Source organism: Empidonax traillii, unplaced genomic scaffold, assembly GCF_003031625.1.
Source record: "Empidonax traillii isolate 1590-97213 ecotype Southwest subspecies unplaced genomic scaffold, ASM303162v1 scaffold297:size655095, whole genome shotgun sequence".
Lineage (NCBI taxonomy): Eukaryota > Metazoa > Chordata > Aves > Passeriformes > Tyrannidae > Empidonax > Empidonax traillii.
In genome coordinates this window covers 209,592-229,568 of record NW_020955490.1, presented here as the reverse complement: position 1 = coordinate 229,568, position 19,977 = coordinate 209,592, and the positions used below count along the sequence as shown (strand labels likewise).

The following is a 19,977-nucleotide window of genomic DNA, read 5'->3' as shown; positions in this document are numbered from 1 at the left end:
AAAAAAAAACACAACAAAACTTTTGGAGCTAGTGATGACAGATCAAAAGGAACTAGCATGGCAAAGTAACAACTGCAGAGGTAAAAATGAGAGAAGATGTTTTTAAATTGCATGCGAGAGTCCAAGTATCATGAGGGGAGCAAGAAGTCTGAAACAGGAGAATTCTATAATGATCCAAAGCAGAGGGAAAGTGTAGGCAGAACATTAAGGAAACTTTGCAAATAGATAGAGAATCCTTTATCTGGGGAGAAGAGTGAAGAGAACAGTTAAATCAGTATCCTCTAGTAATAATTAAAATCAATGAGTTCCAGTCCAGAGGGAAATTTTAAAGCTAGATTTTTGAAAGCAAAAGTCTGTCATGCTTTCCCTTTGAATACAGTGACACAAGTACTTCTGAAACTGTGTAAACTTACAAGGAGGAAGATAAATAAACCTATCACTGATGACAATTTAACACTTTAACAATTTAAAGCATATTATTACAGAGGACTATTACAGAAAAAGAGAACTACCTCCCTGGTGCCATCATTCACAAACCAGCCAAGCCTAACTAAAGGCTGCAAAACTTGGACAATCTGACAAGCTTAGAAAAATACACCAAAAGATTCTCCTGACAGATGCTGCAGCCTCCTCAGTAAGGAGAGTTTTAAGGCCTACTGCAGAAACAACAAAATTAGCACTGTGAGCCACCAGTACAGGTGCCTATCCCTTCCTACAGCAACAGAGAAGAGCTGGGCATTAGAGACACATGCTACAGGTCTGGGAGAACATCCTCACCTCCAAGAGAGAGCAGGGTCACTTTCAGAACATGTCTTGGAATTTCAAACTCTCAAAGCTACACAACATACCACCAAAAAGATTCTGCACACCCAATTTTGTTGAGGAATAAAGATCAAGACCTTTCTTCAGGCATCTTCAGCAAGTCTGGATTAGGTGAAATGGATTCCCAGGTACAGGAAGAGGATTTTTGGGTGTTCTGCACATACAGAAGACTCTGAGGCCCAAACCCTCTCATAACCTGTGCGCAGTCACCAATCAGCTTTCTGACATTTGTTTGATCAGGCCAAAGGAAGCATACTGCTTTGTCAAGACCTACAGCAATGAGGCTTCTTGTAAGGAACAAGCATCCTCAGGTTCTTTTCTGCACTTTTATCCACTCAGAAGGGAATTACAATCTCAACAAGTGCCTAATTTCAATAATTTACATGGAACAATTTTTGTCCCTGAAGTAGATAACTCTGCTCAGCAGACTGCTGAAATTGGCCATTACCCTGAAAAAACACGAATGGAATCCAGTGAACCCCTTCCTTCTGCCTATGCTCAATAATCCCTATGTGCTGCCTGTCCCAAGCTTGCAGAAGGGTGGTCTGGTAAGCTCCCAGAACCATTATGAAGAGCAGCCAGGACAGCAATACCAACTCAGGTACCATTTGGGACAGAAGAATCACAGAATCAAGTGAAAAGAGCAACAACTTTGTCTTTGATCAATCTCTGCTGTCTGTTTTTGAAGATGGTCCCTTCAGATAGGACGATGTGGCAATTCTGGCAGGCTGCCTGTGATCCCAGGCTGTGCTCTGTCTGTATTTGAGATGCACTATCGTAACTTGTCTTCAGAATTTCAGCCATGCAGCCTCCCTGCAGCACTGCACTGGTAAGGAGAGTGTGACCACATACTGCAGAAGCAGGGACCTGGAAACTTGGTTCCTTTCTACTGCCTGTCCTGTTGATCTCAGAGAGTGAAGGATGTCCTGTTTCTCCAGCACTTCAGTTTTGTATCTTAGAAGCAGGGGAAGCGGTGCTCACTTCCTTTGAAAAACACTTGGACTGTGATGGGATTAAGAGAGAACCACAAGGAAACACTGCAGTAGCTAAACAGATGCAAACCTCCTCCCCAGTGCTAGATTGATATAATGTAAAATATACAGTGGTAAACTCTGTAACCTCATGAACTAGCACTGTGTTAGAGGCACCACCTTAACTCTGCTCCCTTGCGTGTGTGCCTCACAGCACATCTTTGATGACATGATTATATACAGCTTCTAAAATAATATAATATCAGGCAGTTTTGTTCTACAGCCTTATTTATTACTTCTGAGTCTGTTGTCTCTATTTAATCTTTTCTTGCCTGGAAGAACATCACTCCATCAGTGAATCAGCATCTCCAGAGAGGAAACGAAATGGAGCCACGTTCATAATATACAGCAAATCGCTGTCTTAACACTCAGTTAATGTTCCACAGTGGATTAAGAATTATTGTCCTAGTATTTCAGCTTAGTCCAGATTTAGTGCCCCAGTGGAAGAATTAGGGAGCAGATGAAACAGTGCATGTAAAGCTAGTTTCCAGAGCAATAGAGGAGAATGTTGCTATCACAGTCACTAAGGCAGGTACGTAAAAATCAAGGAGATATCACAAAGTGGTTCCCTTTCCACAAAAGCTCTAGTGAGGGGAGAAAAATGCATTTCGATACCACAAGAGATTGCAATGGTATCACTGAAGGCAGACAAAGATAAGCTGTTTAAAGAAAATTGTTCTAATGCATGCAATCACAGACAGAAATAGGACTCATGCCTCCATGGTCTGTGTTGTTACACACCACTCAGTTTGGAACTGCCTGGATTGGCCACAAAAGAGACTTTACAGCAGCTGATACACATGTCCTAAACCTTTACTCACTAAAGATTTCCCTGAGGGGTGAGATCTTCAGTGAAGATCTAAATTTAAGAGGGATATTCTCTCAAACTCCTACCCTTATCCAAGGAATATTCCTGCAGCTCCACATCCAGCCACTGCTGTGCCTTTCACTTCTCTGGCTCTGACATGCTCTTGCAGGTTTGTGGTGACTAAGTGTTGTTGAGCAGTGTGTTTGATGGGATCTGAGTTGTAAAACCCAGGAAAAAATGCCCCCTAGAAGGTTCCTGTGATCCTCAAACTTCCTGCAGCTTCAAATATCAGCTGTGCAACCATGAGATCACACATCTGACTCACCACTTCTAATCTATTTCCCTCAGCTCAGCTTTGCTTTGGCAATATTGCCACCCCCACGTCTCTTGCTGACTGAACACCAAGAAAATTAAATCCTGATCTTTCTCTTTGACTGCCTCCTCTAGTTCTCTTGTCTCAGTTTTTATAACTGAGATGCTGCCATATCCCTTTTACTTCAGGTGAGTAGCCAGACAGCTCTGGTTGCTCTCTATACTCTTCGTACCTTAGGCTATACTTAAACACCAATGGTCCTTTCTGCACATTTCTGCTTCCCTTTAACAACCTGATTATCTTTTTCTAACATTTATTTTGCTGTTCTCCCCTCCATTTTGATGGCATTGTTGACTCTGAGCACCAAGTATGACTTGTTTGTCACTCTATCCTCTTCCTTTCTCTCCTGCTACCCTGACATAAGTGCCTTTTTTTTTGACTCTGCATTTGCTAGTAGAGCTGTCTCTGTCCCAGGAGCCAATGCACAATGTCACATATTAGCCCGCTGTCCTTCAAATACCTCATCAAAACCTATTTCCCTGTAAGACAGAAAGCAACATCATATTACCAGAACAACCAAAAACCACAGTACCACTGGGCTTGCTGAGGGAACTACAGCCAGACATTTCTTCCATGTGCTTCTGAAAAAAAAACCATCCAGTAACAGAAAGGGACATGATGAATGGTTTTACTGAGCATGGCATCATATGCAGAGACTGAGAAAGAAACCTCAAGGTTTTAAGATAATTCTAAACTCATCATTTCTTCACTGAATTATATGATGTCTACACTGAACCGTACAGTTGAACTCACCACTTCTAGCTTCATTCATCAGTCATTTTACACATCCATTCCCGGGAAAAAGACATGGGGCTGCTGGTTCTGATGGAATACATGACACATTTTCCAGTGACCCTGTGCAAGTTAAGCATTGGCACAGGCTTACATGCTGCAATTATTGATCTCTTTTCTATAGGTTAGCTGTTTACTTACTGTACTAACTGCATTTCGTTGTCAGTTCCTCTATGTCTCCACAGTTGTCACTGTAAGCAGATACTAGATATAAATCTTAACCATTCTGGAGCTATCCCGTTGTTAGTCTGTCCCCTTCTAATTGGGCTTGGAGAAGGATGAAGGGAAGGCACTTTACTTATGTCACTAACATGGGGTTTCTTTCCAGAGTCCCAGGAACACCCAAGGCTCATAATGCTTTCCTGTTACCACATCAGAAGGTTTCCTGATGAGTCAATTCCTAATGCTTGCAAGTGTGCCCTCACTTTGAAGTTGGTCCCCCATATTGCTGCTCAGTGCAGCTCATGCTGTTTGGCCATAGGTCTGACCTTGGCCAGAAGGTAGGCTGGTAAGTGCCTTTACAGAGAGTGTAAACAGCTGGATTTGGAGAGAAAAACAGGAATAGAATGCTTGTGCTACTAGCTCAAGTCAATCACACATCATTTCTGCTCTTCATTTTCCATGCTTGTCCACGCCTCATGCCAGGAGACTTTGCTGCCCGAGAAAATGGAGGGACATTATTCCCTGGAGGGGAGGTAGATAATGCTGCTAGTGTGAAAGAATGAAGTGGTCTCTTATGAGCTCTCTGGCCTGTGATTTCCACCCTGAGTGTTCTGTGATTCATCTAATTAAGGTACACAGCCTGGAAAACAAGAGGCAATTTGGAACTTCTACTCATTAGCTGGGCATGAATGGGATTTTTTTTTTTCCCTCTTGACTGTCTTCATTTTTTCTGTGGCAGTTCTTCATGACTCAGACTCCAGAAGGGCTCGTGATTGTGTGGGTTGCCTCTGGCAAAGGCAAGTAGCTTGAAAGTGTCTGTCTGTCTGACTTTTACTTCTCTCTGAAAACAAACACTGAAATGCCTATTCCCTGTGCGGCTGACCCAGCTGCTGTGCCTTGCCTGCTTGTTGGGATACAAAATGATTAATCTCCTTCTACATAGTTCAGTACTTAAACCATATGTGAAGGGGGCACAAGGGCTTTCATATAAAGCAGGGATAAAAAAAGACTTGTTTTACTCTTAATGAAGAAATAATTTCCTTAAGAACAAAAAGCTCCTCACAGCCAGTGCTTATAAATTGCTTAATTGGAAATACACATAACAGTCCTATGAGGATTATCTGAGTGCTTCTGGCTGGAATTAGAGTCAGGAAAGAAAAGTTATTTTAGAGATACTAATAAAACAGGAGGTTGTGAAGGCTTCTGGGATATATACAGATGTTTTATTTTAGGCTTTGCATATAAAGCTGATTTTTAACCAATTTGTTATTGCCTTTCAAGCTCTGCTGATTAGCCTTGAGGCAGAGACGAGTGAAAATAAAGGGACAGACCCCCAGATCAGAGGGAGATGACTCCAGAAAGGTAGATTGATTTTTTTTTTTAGCTGAGACTTCAGGCTATTGGGCCTGCTAGGAATGTCTGGGGAGCTATGTGAGATTTAATCAAATGTGCCAGAAACACAGCTTTGGCAGTACCTTCCCTTGTTTCCTGACAGGTTCTCAACATTCTCAACAATGCTCTGCCTTCCACAGGAGGTGACAACTGCGCAGACAGGCTCCTTGCCCAGTCACAGTGGAAATGCCTTCCTCTACCTCCTGCCACAGTCAGCCTCCTCCTGGGAAAGGGGGAAATGGTGGCTCTTGCAGCTCCACCACTGCCAACTCCTCCATTTAATGAGCTTTTTTGCACAGGAGCAGTGTACCAGCAGGGCTGCATCAAATCCCTGCATTCTACATACTTTGCTCAACACAAATATGGAGCCTCTCAGCTGCCCTCAGCCAGCTTCAGCCACCACAGCTTCTTCTGTCCCTTGGAGGCAGAAGAGAGGATGGAAAATATCTGCCTGCTCCTCAGGGCTGAGACTCATCTCTGCCCTGTGACCCTACAAGCCTTGTGCAAAACAACTTGCTTCTTTCTGTAGCTCTTCGTTTGGAGTCCAGCTTCAGGGTCAACTTTCAGTGAACCTGAGGCCCTTCTGTCACGGAATGAGCCCCAAACCTTTGGAGGCTGACAGTAAAGGCACCTACACCACCTTCCTGCAGCTGGTTTTGCTTATTTGGGTTTGGTTTGGACACTGTATCCAAAGGCGGTGCTGTCCTCACCAGCCAGACACAGTGAGGGGCAGCTGGTGGTGGTGGGTTCCCTCACCACCCCAGGGTCCCCCCACAGCGGTGGGGTCCCCTCACAGCCCCGGGGTCATCTTGTTGTCCACAATAATTGGATTTTTGTTACCCAGTGTTCCACAAGCCAGTAATTACACACCCTAGAGAGACATTATTTCAGAGTTGCACAAGCCTCAGTGCTCAGTGGTATTCCACAAGTCCAGAAAGCCAATTATTAAAACTTTTTATTATTTATACATTTTAGCAGTCAAAGGCATTAACGTTCACTGGTTACAAGTCACACAGTTCTTTTATTAATCAGTATTCTATCTTCTATTGGTTAATGGTTCTCTCGCTTCTGATGCTAATTATTTCACACCCTCAGTCTTCCTCTTCTTTTGGGTCAGTGGGTTTTTTGGGTTGGTCGTCCATGAGTCAGTGGTCATGATTCCCCTGCTGGAATTACCTTTTTTACCCAGTCGGAGCTGATTCAGCATGGTTGCTGCGTTGCCTTTATGAGTTTTCTTCCTTCTCTGGGAAGTTCTGCCAAATGTCCTTGTGGCCCATAAACTCTGCATTCTTTGCACCCACTATCAGCGGTACACCCTTCTCCTCCAGTTCAGTTAACCTCCCACTTGGTCTGAGATCACTGAAACATGTCAAGGCCCTTTAACAAGGCAATTCCACCAACAACTAATTTGTCTTTCTAACACCTGGACATCACTTAGAGCTTACTTCTCAGCAGCTCTCTGTTTCAAAGAATAAATACCTTTTTTGCTGTTGTTGTTGATTACTGTGTTGATTGTGTTGATTAGTGTTTCTTAGGAATATTTTCACACGTTCCACGTTTTCGGACCCCCACTCCCGGCCCGCGGTCCCTCACGGCGGCCGAAGAGCGGCGGCGCCATCTCGCGGCCGGCGGCGGCACCGCGGCCCGGCCCGGCCCTCGGGGGTGCCCTTCGCTCTGAAAGTGTGAAAAGAGTCGTAAAAAAAAGGAATTTAAAAAAACAAAAACAAAAACAAAAACAAGGCAAAGGCGATGAGTGGAAATGATCGCGGGCAGCAGCTGCACAGGTGTACGAAGCCGTTTTTGACTCCCCCCCCGCGCCGCAGCTCTGGCAGCTGACAAGCCAAGGCGCGCCTGGGAGAAGGGCGGGCTGTCAGTAATCCCTTTTTATTCCCATCCTGCCTTGCCCAGCTGAGAGTCCTTCATTTTATGAGTTGCAGTCTTTATTTTCGCTTCTGATAAACGGTGGTGTTCCAGTTCAAAAGCCCCACAGGGCTCATGTGCGACTGATGATGAGGGGAGGCGGAATAAAAGGTCTCTCTTTGGACGAGGCATCCACTTGAAAGCTGTGGCGATTTCAGGACTGACTGCCAAAGCACAGGGAGCCGTGCAGGGAAGCAGACAATAGCCAGGCAAGACTGGCCTTTCAGGCAACGCTGCAGGAATAAAAGAAGAAGAAAAACCACTTCAAATGTTTGAAATGTAAAGCTTAAACACGGGGTTTTTATTTTAAAATAAATTCTTCTCCCCCGCCCCCCCCCCTTCTTTTTAACTGGTGAGAGCATATCATTAGCAGTTCTCCCAGGTTCAGCAGTCTCTAGATGTTATTGAGGATAGGATAAAAATCCACATGGACAATAGAAGCAGTAGCTACTACAAACTAAAGCTGCAGTTGCATATTTAGAGTCTGACCTGCTCTTAAAGGTAAGGATTTGCGTGCCTGAATCTTAGAGCAGTTGCACTGACAGGTCCAGCAGGGAGGCTTGGCAAAACCTGGCAGGCTGGCACCAGGGATTCAGTCACGGAGTCCTGCCTGGCTGAGGCAGGGTCTTTTTACTCTAAAAAATAAGTAAGACTCACACAGAACATCTTCTTTCACATCAGGCATGGTGCTTGCATGTGCATTCGTGCTGCATGCTGTATATCATGTGCAGTATTTTAAGAGCTTTAAATTTGGGTGTTCATCCCCTGCAAGTCAATGGGGGCAAAAGCTCAGGCCAGGATGGAAGGGGTTCCTCAGGTCTAAACATCTGCAAAAGGGGGATAAGAATGGGCATGGAGAGGTCTAGGTTTGGACTTTGTTATTTAATTGATGGGTTTTTTGCTTGAAGTGATGATGATGATGTGTGTTGGAAACCCGGTTCATGTTTTCAATAGAACACAAGGCACCAATCTGCTTCTAGAATCTGTTAATTCTGCAAAAGGAGAGCTGGATAATTTTGTGGGAAAGCTATCCTCAGCCTCCCTGATCCCAAATTTGGGTAACTTACCGTACCTTACACCTTCCTGAAGCTCACCAGATCGGAGTGAGCCTGTCTAAGTAAGCATGTGAATTTGAGTGCTTAGGAAACACACCTTTAAGCAGAAGCTCGGTTTAGGCAGAGCTCTTTCTTCTTATAATTTTGGCTTTCCTTTCATTAAATCCCAAATTATGCATGGAATGTAATTTTATCTCTGTCTGTCACCATACCGGACCTGCTGGCTGGTGGAAAAGTGAGCCAAAGGCTGTAGCTATCACCAAAGCTCAGTTCTACCCAGAGAAGGAGTCCCATAAAAAACCCCATTTGATCAAACAGTCAACTGTATTGGTGAGAAGTTTAGTGTCTGAAAATATATGTATCACAGCTGAAAATAGCATCTCCCTAAGATCTGTAAACTCTGAAAAAGAGACTACTTACAGTGTCACTGCCTAACACCTTCCAGGCAGAAGAACAGGGATTTTTGTTCTGTAGTTGCTCATTTTCAGCTTCAGTCAAAGCCTCAAAATCAGAAGTGACTTCTAAAAAATAGTGTCTGGGTTTCCCCAGACACTACATGGGACTACACTTGCATGCTGGGGAGACACTTCTGTAAGCAGACTGCACAATTTATAAAAATCTTTAGGTCCTTCTGACAGACAAACCTTTTTAATTTTGCTGTCTCCTGTCATAACATATTTTACTGCAAAATTTACTTTCATAAAACTTGAATTGTTTGTAAAATTACTTTTCTAATTTAAAAGGAGAGAAAATAAAGGGGAGATCCAGTGAGCGTAATGTATTTGGATTCTCAAAAAGCTGTGGGCAAGGTTCCACGCCACAGGCCTTCAAAGAAATGAAGCTGTCATGGGATCACAGGAGTTACTTCGTGGAGTGAGAGCTGGTTACAGGATGGCAAAGGGTAGGATTTAGTGGTCAGCATGAAGAGTCAACAGTGGGGTCTCCTGGAGATCAGTGTTGGACCCAGTTTTGTTTGAGATATAACCTACGACTGGAGAAATGAATGAATAGTGATAGTTCTGTGTTCGCAATGGTACTGGTGTTTTTCAAGTGTGCAAACACCACAGAGATAGCAGGAGGCACCTGAAGGACCTCACTAAAGTGTGGGAAAAATAAGTGGCAGACGGGCTTTGGTGCAGATAAATGTAAATTGCTGCTGTACGGTGCTGTGGATGTGACAGTAGCAACAGGCTCAAAGAAAAACTAGACAAATTTGGTCAAAAGATGAATACTGCAGGACTAGGCAAGGGTATACCCTCGAACATTCCCAATCCAACAGCTGTGGGTACTGAGGGAGTAAGTAGGGAATGCGTTGCAGAAAGTGACCAGGCAAAGGTGCTCTCTTTACCTTGACAGTGCTAGAGATGGGAGGACCCCACAGTGTGACGTTTATGTTCCTATTTTGTCAAAATTTCTGGTAGAAGAAAATCTGAACAAAGACTTTCAGCTATCAGAAGAGTTTGTTTTGATAATATTTTAATTATTTTTAGTGCTTTAACATTATTAAAAATAAAAAAGCAAAGTATTGCAACGTTGTAAAAATTTTGCTATTCTTTAGCAATTATTTTGATAGATCTGGGTCATTTTTCTCCCGTGTAAAACTGTGTTCATATAAATTTTGATATTTTGAATTTTCATTCTGAATCAGAAACAAAGTGTATTTTGCAATATTGTCCGTTTTGGTGGCATAGAAACATCGATTCCCAGTCATCCCTGATGATTATTTCCTTTTCTAATGCTTGTCAGCCTCTTCTTCACCCATTTCAGAAGCCTTCACTGTTTTAAACATACCAGGTTTGCTCTAATTCAGGAGACAGTTAAGATATTTCTTATGTGCACACAATGTACAGCATTACAGAGAGGGGCTTTGTTCAACATTAGTGGAGATCTTCCCTGTTTAATTCTGCGTCAAAGAACAAGGTGTTCTACTGCTGGAGTTAAAAGCAACCTTAGAAAGGAGCAGTACCACCTGCCTGGTTGCTCATTCCCGTTACCAGACCCTGTGTCCCCTTGGGCAGCACCAGCACTGGTGGGACAGCACCATGACCCAGCTTTGCTGGGACTTGCTTGGTTGGGGGCAGGAGTAGGGATCAGGGAGGCAGCAACAGATTGGACCTGTGTCTCTGAGTTGCTTATGCCAGTGCCTGCTTACACCAGCTTGCAGACTTCATGACAGTATCTCCAGAATGGAGACAGCGAGGGCATTACATTGCCTCAGTTTTGAAACTGGTTCCTGACATCCTCTGTGATCCTGAAGCCAAGCTCTAGGAGGAGGTGGCAGGGAGTGGTTTCTGTGTTACTGTGCTTCTCATAGCTTGTACTGTGGTTTGGGATTCTCCAGACTATTTTCCCTATTTCTGTTCAACTGTAGGATCTGCTTCCCACAAGGCATCTTGCCATACTGCCTGTTCCAACCCTTTTCTTCCTTTCTCCCAAGTTTCCTTGTGCGAGTCTGACAACTCTGTGATAATCATTCCTCCTCCTCACAGCTTTTCATGGGAATCTGCGTGGGTGGGCATAGCTGGTGTACAGAGCACAGCTATCTTCTCTGTGTATGTACTCATGAGATTCGCCAAAAGCCTTCTGACTAGCAATAAAATTCCCCTTCACAGGAGATCCGTAGCAAAATGGAAACACACTTTACTAGAGCTGGAACTGGGACTGGAAAATTATGACAGATTTTCCAAATCCCTTAGGAGTCACCCTCAGAGAAATCTGGCTTCTTGGCTCCAGAGCATCTTCCAAAGTGCTGGAGGCAAGTGCAGGCATCTTGGGAGCTGAAGCCCAACGGCTGCGCACAGTCATCCGTATTATCAGCTGAGTGTGGTGCTGCAGCAAAGCACAGTGCATGCTCCCAGAAGGCACTGCTAGTGTTCTGGACAGACAGACACAGATACTATGGGACATGCCAAGCCTATCAGCTCCGTTTGGGGTGACTCACTCAGGGAGGTGCGCTCGAGTAACTTAGGTGTGGGCAGGATTTCGGTCCATGCGTCATCTTCTTGTGACAGTGTTTCCCCCCCACACAAGGGCATATACCCTTTAAATTTCTCGCTCTATTTAAATACCTGTCTTGCTGCCTGCTGGTGCATGGGCTCCAGCCAACTACAGTTGTAAAAAACCCAGTACGTAGATGAGACTGGCTCTGAGGGATGAGTCAGCCTGGGACTCCCTCAGCTGCCAGAGCAGCTCGTTAATGCCCTGATTGTCAGCCTCAGCAGAGCTGCCAGGGCATGACAGCAATTCAGTCAGATTCTCCTTCTCAAATACAGGAAAGGTGGAAGCAAATAAGCCAGAAAACTTCTTTCTTTGGGGACCACATTGTGGTGAAATAGTCAGGGCTAAGTCTCCAACTATGAAGGCAAGGAGATAGTCTAAAGCTTCTTTAAGTGAGATCAGAGAAACAATTCCCCTCTCTGCATTCTTCCATAAAACCAGTAACTTCCTATGCAAGCACAGGCTCAGAGGAGTTATCCTTGGGTTATAGCTTGTATGTACTAGGGCGCATTGAGGAGGTACAGTTGGTGGTGGAGATCTACTTGTGTGATTATCATTGTCATCATCCAAAACAGCTACCCATCACTGGAGACACTTTGGGGGGCTGTTTGTGACAGAGCTTGTGCACAGAACCTGGTGGATCATTACCCCACAGATAGCACAGAGGGTGCAAGGTGCACGTCTGCTTGAGGGCCTTCAGCAGCAGCTGTGTCTACAGGAGAAGTTGGTGCTGGAAGCCTTGCTGGGACATCTTCCTGTACAGAGAAAAACCCTAGAAAGGAAAGGATCTTGTTGATGGAATACGAACCAGACAAGGAGAGCAGGCCACCAGCACTGTTATGTTCGCTGGAAACAGCTGTGTGAGCTGAACTCAAACCTAAACAGTGGAAATCTCCAAACCCAATTATCATTCACCCTGTTGAGCCCCTTCTTCTGACTCATTAGTATGAGTTCACCTCGTCACTTGGGGTCATCTTCTGACAGCACAGCCAGGTACTGCAAGCCTGTGAAGGAAAATATTATCTTCCTCCGATCACATTTTTTGGATCTAATAGCTCAGCAGTCAAAAATCATCATCAAACAACTAGATGAGCCAAAGCAAATGCAAAAGATACTCGTGGGTGGATTTGACCAACTGTATAATAAAAGACACATCAATTTTATATTGCAAGTTTATTATAGTAATACAATCAGATTAAATTATTTTCACAGCTAATATACCTAATTATCAGGCTATGTATATATGCTTTATTCCAGCACATTACAATTTATCTTTAATCATGCAGCAAGTAATGTACAAACACAATTATAGTGAAGATTTTTTCCCCCTAAAAATTACAAAAGTAGGGCTTTATAAGAAAGTCATAGCATACAGTGAACATTCATTTGTATTTGGGCATGGCAACATTCGGTCTTAAGCATCTGTCACTGCCATGCTGATTCCAAAAAAGCCAAGGAAACTGGGAACAGGGAAATGCCCATCAGAATTGGAGAGATGGAAAATATATATCTATATACATTCAAAGTATGAAAAATGTAAAAAATTATTTTGGGGATTAAGTATCACTTTTATTTGTATGCTGAAGTCAGAAGAGTCTCAAACAACATAAATGCACAAACAGTTTCTGTCTTCCTTTAGACCAACAAACATCAGGAGTGATAAAATTGACTTAAAAAGCGTTACTTCAGGTGTAAAGAGGTCAGAGGTCAGAATCTTCCTGCTAATGGTGCTGCAAAAATAGACAGAAGCATATGGTTAGGAAGTCACAGGCGGCTGAATTTTGCTGGCAGCCCAGAGAAAAGAAAGATGAAGATGTATATTTAATAGATTTTATTAAAAAAAAAAAAATGGACTCTAGAATAAAATGTGGCAAGCGTCACAAACCCTTCGCTGGACGATTGTAGTTGCTGGCAAGCAGAAGCCCTTGTGCTTGGTTTTCAGGGGTGAAACACCCATTTCAAGAGCAAAGCTGCTACCTCTTTACAAGAGAAGAAGAAATGTCCTTACCTGTCAGCAGCACAGAGCCCGGGACACACAATGAACTCGTGCAAAGGCTGCTTCCTTAAGGCATCGGTCGCTGGGTACGAGCAGTGCAGTAAATGCTGTCAGTCAGCTACGGGTTTTACCAGGAGAGGGCAGCCAGACACAGACATCCCTGTGCGCACATGCACCCACGCGTTTTCACTCACACACCCCCACACAACCCCTCCCTCGCCACACACACCCCCCGAGTCACTCGCTGTGCCCACTGAAGTGGTTCTCACCAAAACTGTAGTCACACACATACCCAGACAACTCAGATCCTTACAATGCTACTCCTCAAAATTGAAATTAAAAAGATGTAACCTGCAGAGCCAACCTGTAATCCAAAGATTAGAAAAGACTTAACCCTCTCCCCTTTTCTCTGTCGTTTTTATTCTTTTCCCCTGTTCAGAAATACAGATTTTAGCAACACTTACTCAGTACGCATATCTGCGAAATGTAAACATCACCACACAGCACCTAGCACCCTTTTTGATTTACAAAGTCACCAACATATTTTTCATGCAAGCATAGGGATTTTTCAAGACTGTCAGATTGCAGGCAGTCTGCAACATATTTTGAGTTTACTTTTGCTAATGACCTGACTTGGAAAGAATGGGGAAAAAAACCAATGCAGACAGGAGGGCTGAGGTAGATTTGGCCATATCTGATGTAATGTCACTGTACTGAGCAGGAAGACAAATAGGATCTCAAACTAACAGATCGGTCGTCACAAGATAAGCAAACTGGGTTTAGGGAGAAGATTCTCCCATTCCATCAGAAGGAGGACCCTTCCTGCAATTATACTGCTACAGGCAATGGAAAGAGTTGTCACCACAACACTTATGGCCCAGTGGGACTGCACATGGGAGGTCCAAGGGTAGCTCCATGACTGAGAGCCATCTAGTGCTTGGTCTCTTGGTAAAATGGTCAGGAGAAGGAGAAATGAGGGGGTTGTGGAGTGATCTTTCCTGTGTTGGTAGCTGTCTGTTTCACACTGGGATGAACACACCAGAATTTTTGCATGTTGGCCACCAGTGGACCAGACTGTGGTACCAGTCACAAATATGCCCCAGAAGGAAACTTCTCAAGACAATTCATCTTCTATCCTCTCTCTGGGCAGTTGAATAGAGGGGAGTCTCCCACATGGATAAATGCATGCACACAAGCATCCCACTGTCTGCTACAAATCCACCCATAAGCCTGAAGGTCCTGATCCCTGACCTTTGCAATGATCCACAGTTATTATGGCCAACAAGAGATCCCTGCACCATTTTAGATTCACTTGCTCCCACTGGGTTGCTCTGGCTCTCTGAGTACAGCCTCCTGCCTTATTAGAAAGTACTCTCCATTAATGCCAAGAATCCCTACCTGCCTCCTTGGATTTGTAAGTCTAACAGCCTTCCCCTCCCTCTTCTGCAATTCCTTATAGCACAAAACTCTCATGGTTTCAAGCCAGCACAAAAACAGTGGATGATTTCCATTCCCTCCTTTCCTGGGATTTCTGCTCTTGGGGCCTAATTACTATTCTAATAATATCCATCACCAGCCTCCTCCGCCTCTCACCCACTGACATCCGGATGAGATACCGCAGTGCTACTGGGAACAAACCCAATCCTACTCCTCTGGACTCCAGGGGTACCACAGGGGCCATGCTCTGCACAGTTGCTCTGGTCAATCGTGGGCAGCGAGCGCCTGCACTGTCCTCTGTCTTGAGCTCCACGTTTTTGTGGGGAGGGGTGGGGTGTATGTTCCAGGGCTTGGGAGCCTGCAGGGCTTGGCAGAAGCAGCTGAGCCACCGCTTATGATGCAAATCTGCCTTGGGCCCTGCTTTGCTTCCCAAGCTGTGACAGCCTGTGTCTGCAGCAAAGCCTGCGGAGGGAGCAGCCTCCCTGCAAAACCCTCACCGAAGATTGACCCTGAATTTCCCTGTTAACAGCCTCTCCCACTGAACAAGGAGGAATAGACACAGATGGAGAAAGACGTTCAAGTTCCCAGGGGCAGGGGCAGAAGGACACTGCAGCACCAGGGATGTGGGATTTCAGGAGAAGGGTTAACCCCTTCATGGCCTGCTTGCCACTTTTAGGGCTGGGCTTGACATTTTCTCCACCTCACAAGCAATCCTGGATATTCACCTGCCTAGCGCAGGTGGCACCAGCACTGAGGTCCTCCTACAGCACGTGGGAAGGGATGGCTGGGACGAGCACCCCAAGGTCTCAGAAAGCATGCTCCCGTTTGCTGTGACTGACATGTTGCGCATTCCCACAGCAAAATCTCCACCTGGACGTGGCATACAGGAGGTACCCCTTGCAGAAGGAAGCTGAGTGGAAGTGTTCCCTGTACTGATGGAAAAAAAGGGTCCAGTACAGCCTCCTTGGTACAGGCAGGGAATTAGCCAGATGAGACACGAGTCATTTTTGCACAAAGCAATTGAGATGTGACTAAACATCCTTTCTTAGCCAGTCTTGCTAAAGGGGTTTTGTGCCTCACTTTGGCTCCAAGTGCAGTTGAACAGCTGAGCAAGTTCCTCACTACTGCTCAGTGCAGATCTGGGAATTGAGTTATGCTACTCCAGCAGAACAGAGGGTTGCACTTACAAAGAGAGGAGAACACTGGGGTCCAAAATAAGGGATGTCCCCCAAAGGGAATGGGGGCTCTACTGCTGCTCCGTTGGTGCTGAGAACAGCCAGAAGAGCAGGACTAGTGCCTTGAACGGAGATGGCTCTGCCTGAGCAGTGAGGTTCAGAGCTACCCAGAAGGCTGGGCAGCCCCAAACCCACTTTCTGCAAACACACCCTGCCTGCAGTGCTCAGTCAGTGGGAACTTATTGTCATTTCCAGGGTCAGGCCCTGTGTCTGGCCTCGGGTGGCAAAAATACTCTAATTGACAACAAGTAACAACTTTTAACAGCAGAACATCACACTCCAGTTTAGGATGAGTAACTAGTGCTGCTGGCTCTGAGACCCACTAGGAGACCAAGTCAGTGAGCTACATCTCCTGTAGAGATATGTTCTGAAACATAAGTCAGGAAGAAATAATGTCAGTTATGAAGGACAGGGCTCCCGCTGGCCCTGCTCCAATTGCCATTTGTTTACTGGGCGACAAGGAAAATGGTTCCTTCCCCATTGCACAGGTCTGTAGAGGCATCAGAGTGTTGGATCCCAAAATATGATATCTACAGAGAGGGATTTGAGTGGACTTTGCAGAAAGCCATGGGCTATGAGAGTTGGGAAAAAAACTTCAGTTTGAGAAACATACAAGATATCATCAGGTGTTGATTGCCCTGCCCCAGCCCACAGAGTCCACACCTTGATTTCATCAAACCTCTGCAGAAGGTTTATTTATACCGTATTTATTTATACCATATCTCTCCCATTGTGTTCCTGAATCCCTGCATCCTGTAGAACCAAATACCTGTTTCCTCCCTGTAAAATCCCCCCAAATCCCCAAATTTGTTAACCTGGGTTTTCCCTTTATGTCATCCCCTAAAACCTCCTATTTGTAATAAATTGTAATAATTCCAACCCCCTGATGAATATGTAAACCCTCTAAAATGAACTTGTAAGTCCAACAAACCATTCCAGTTTCTTTCCTCCCCAGGAATTGTTTAGTTTTTGACTGGATACATCAGGGCTGGGATTGTCTTTAACCCCCTCATTCCCAGGTGAGACAGGATGCTTTCTGTCAGCTGTTCTGTGGCTTTCTATTCCCCAGCCCCCCAGGAATATACACTCACTGCCCCTCTCTGAACTAATGCCCTCCACATGACCTACTGAAAAGTATCTCGGTAAAGTCAGGTACCCTGCAGGACTGCCTCTACTGCCCTGCAGCATCAGCCATGGACTTTGTGGTTATTACTGGATGACGCTAGATCATTGTTAGAAAGGAAACGTGACGTTTGAACCCTGTTGGTAGAGAAGGGTGTTTCTCCCAGCTCTAGCAGAACACAGTCCCATAGTTACACCATTTGAAAATCCCACTAGCGTGTGGGTAAATTCCACATGCCCAGCATGTTCCTTTTTACCCAGGTACATTACACAGGATAGAGTTATCATATTGGGAATTCAGATACACTGATAGCAGTTGACAGTTGAGAAACCAAACATAACACAGTCTCGACTACAGTTAACCCTTCACATGCACAACAAAACAGAGAACAAGGGAGGCTTTTGCCTTTAAAAGTGCTGTGCCTGCAATCAGTTAGAAAAGACATTTAAAATCTTGTCACAAAATATTGGATTTTCCAGCATAGCCTAATAGGTTAAGTACTAAAATCACACTAAAATGCAGGGGGTGGTGGATGACCAGCTCCCCTAAGTTGCCTTTGAAAATCCAAGACCCAGCGAATAAAGTCAAGGAAAAACATTTACCACATTTTTTGTCGGTAGCTTTTTGCCATAGGATGGTAAGGGCTTTAGTGCCTGAGGTATAGGTAGTTCCTGGATGCTTTTAGGGAAGTGAGAAGGGGGAAGAGTCTGGAGAATAGTTTGCATAGCTTGCAGGTATAAAGAAGCAGGTGTGTTCCCCACCAGGCTGTTGAATTTGTCTTCTCCCAGCAAAGCTGTCCAGTGGTCTGGATGCTCCTGCAGAACTTTCCTCATCTTAAACTGTGGGTTGGGCATGAAGAGCAAGAGGTAGTCGAGGCAGAGCTTCTTTGATGCGACATTGACTTTGGAGTCCCACATCTGCTCCAGGATGACGTCCAGAGGGGTAAGCCCTTTACTGTCCTCTATCCTGGGAGAGGCTCCATTCCCAAGGAGGATTAGGACCGTCTCTGACCTCAGCAGTTCACAGGCAAGGTGCAGGGGGGTTTTCCCATCTTCCAGATGAAAGCAGCCAGCCCTATTGATGTAGGAGTTCAAGCTGGGGAGCTTGTGTGCAATTTTGATGATCAGTCCCAAGATATCTCTCCTGTCATATGTGACCGCCATGGCCAAATGAGGAGCAGAGGATGGGCAATAGCAGAAGTGTTCCCCAGGCACCTTGAGAGCCTCCTCTGGAAAATGAGACAGCAGATACTGAGCATAAGGCAGGTGATTATGCACCACTGCATAGAGAAGGGCTTCTGAAGGTGAGTAGGTTCGTAGGCTGGCATTTTCCTCCCAGTAAAAATATTCCATAGTTCTCATGTCTTCCAGCATCCACACAGGCTTGTGATCTCTCACAGCCTGGTAGAACATATAGGATAAGAACTTGCAGTGCCTGCTCTGATCATCCTGCAGGCTGGCCTGGTTACTGGCCATGGCTCAGCAAATAAAGAGCAGCTCCACACAAAATCACTCCAGACTGTAAGATCAGTGCACTTGGAATGCCGATCCCGATGCTGCTGCAACCTTCAGGCTGTCATTGCTGCCTGGACTGCACTAGCTGGAATGCATGGGCTGATCATCTCCACCCATTCATTGTTTTTCCCCTCACTGCAGTGGTTTTGTTTAGGTAAGCACAATCCCACAGGCTCAGTTAACCCGTGCCATGCAAGCAGATGGTTAGTAAGTACATCCCGCTCTGTGCATGGCACAGGTTACTGAAACGCTGTCAGACTGAGAGTGATTTTATACACACACAGCCAGAGAGAACAGAGGGAGAGACTAAAATTAGCTTGAGAGGTGAGGCGGATTTCTGTCTGCATTTCATGTCTAACCAGATCAGCTCATACGCTGCAGCAAGTGGAATAGCAATATTCTTCTTTTTTTTTTTTTTTTTATGTGTGTCACTCACACACACACACACATCTCATTATATAGTAAAAAATATGTAGCAGTGTAAAATACTCCACGGCTGATAATACGCATGATTACATGCTCAGGAAATCAAGGGATTGGTAGCAGTAGCATTAGGAAGGAATCCCTATTTTGTGAATAATGGTATGGCTGGCCACTTAGGAGACACTGATGTTAATGGATTGTCTATAAGGCATTAGTGATGTTTGAGATCCCAGCATTAATCTCTGCAGAGGGCAGAGTCAAATGGCTTGTGCAGTAATGATGCCCAGAGTCATAAAGCATATTGCTGGGTTTAATAGCCTGCCTTTGTTCAGCAGGGAAATACCTGAAGTGCCTCTGAGCTGCTCAGCAAGTGCATAAACAAAAGGTTAATGGCCAGACCCAGTTGGTGGGTTGGGAGCTTTTCTCTAAGCATTTCTCAGATGTCAGTGCTCTAGGACTGGAGTTAGAGCAAGCAGGGATGGGGGGAATTGGGATTAAGCAACCAGACTTGTGAACACCCTGGCAAGACACATCCCTGTTGGATGAGGCAGAAGGACCTGACCAAAATTAAATTCACTTAAAAGAAATGAACTAAACCTCCTTTATTTCAAGCTGTGTCTAAGGAAGGAGGGTTTCCATGCATCTTATAAATTAACAGATTGCAGTAAGATGGTGTCTCACCATTTTTAGGAGAACAATGAAAATACAGTAAATCAAGAGTTATTTCTTCATTTAGCAAGAAGACAAACATTTATTCAGTGTATTCAGACTAAAGAGAATTCAAGTATCAGATCTGAACATCTACAAATGGTGTTTGGAGTCACGCAAACAGGAAACCAAAGCCACTCACAAAGCTGGGTCTAGAACTCGTACATCTTCCAAAGCACTTGGAATTTG

General features: G+C 44.8%; 1 protein-coding gene and 1 long non-coding RNA gene across 3 annotated transcripts; one reads left to right on the top strand and one right to left on the bottom strand.

Annotated features, from left to right (window-relative positions):
- Nucleotides 1-6,979: 6,979 nt before the first annotated feature.
- Nucleotides 6,980-7,550, top strand: LOC114060912. Its single transcript, XR_003572001.1, has 2 exons — nucleotides 6,980-7,164; nucleotides 7,355-7,550. It is a non-coding gene; the product is annotated as an uncharacterized LOC114060912 (long non-coding RNA).
- Nucleotides 7,157-18,965, bottom strand: LOC114060911 (ankyrin repeat domain-containing protein 9-like). Of its 2 annotated transcripts, none has more exons than XM_027890793.1 (2): nucleotides 17,746-18,965; nucleotides 7,157-7,533 (listed from the first exon to the last, which is right to left on the bottom strand). In XM_027890793.1, exons 1-2 carry the CDS (start codon nucleotides 18,616-18,618, stop codon nucleotides 7,321-7,323), a joined length of 1,086 nt encoding a protein of 361 aa, XP_027746594.1. In that variant the 5' UTR covers nucleotides 18,619-18,965; the 3' UTR covers nucleotides 7,157-7,320. The 2 variants fall into 2 exon arrangements, with proteins under 2 accessions (XP_027746594.1, XP_027746595.1); XM_027890794.1 differs by lacking the exon at nucleotides 7,157-7,533 and adding an exon at nucleotides 12,529-13,082.
- Between the last annotated feature and the right edge of the window lie 1,012 nt (nucleotides 18,966-19,977).

Excerpts from the sequence above, each read along its gene's own strand:
- LOC114060911 (XM_027890793.1), bottom strand. The coding sequence starts at position 18,618 with ATGGCCAGTAACCAGGCCAGCCTGCAGGATGATCAGAGCAGGCACTGC. Across the intron at positions 7,534-17,745 it reads AGCTACCGACAAAAAATGTG|CGTTGCCTGAAAGGCCAGTC; the intron begins GTAAATGTTTTT and ends TTATTCCTGCAG.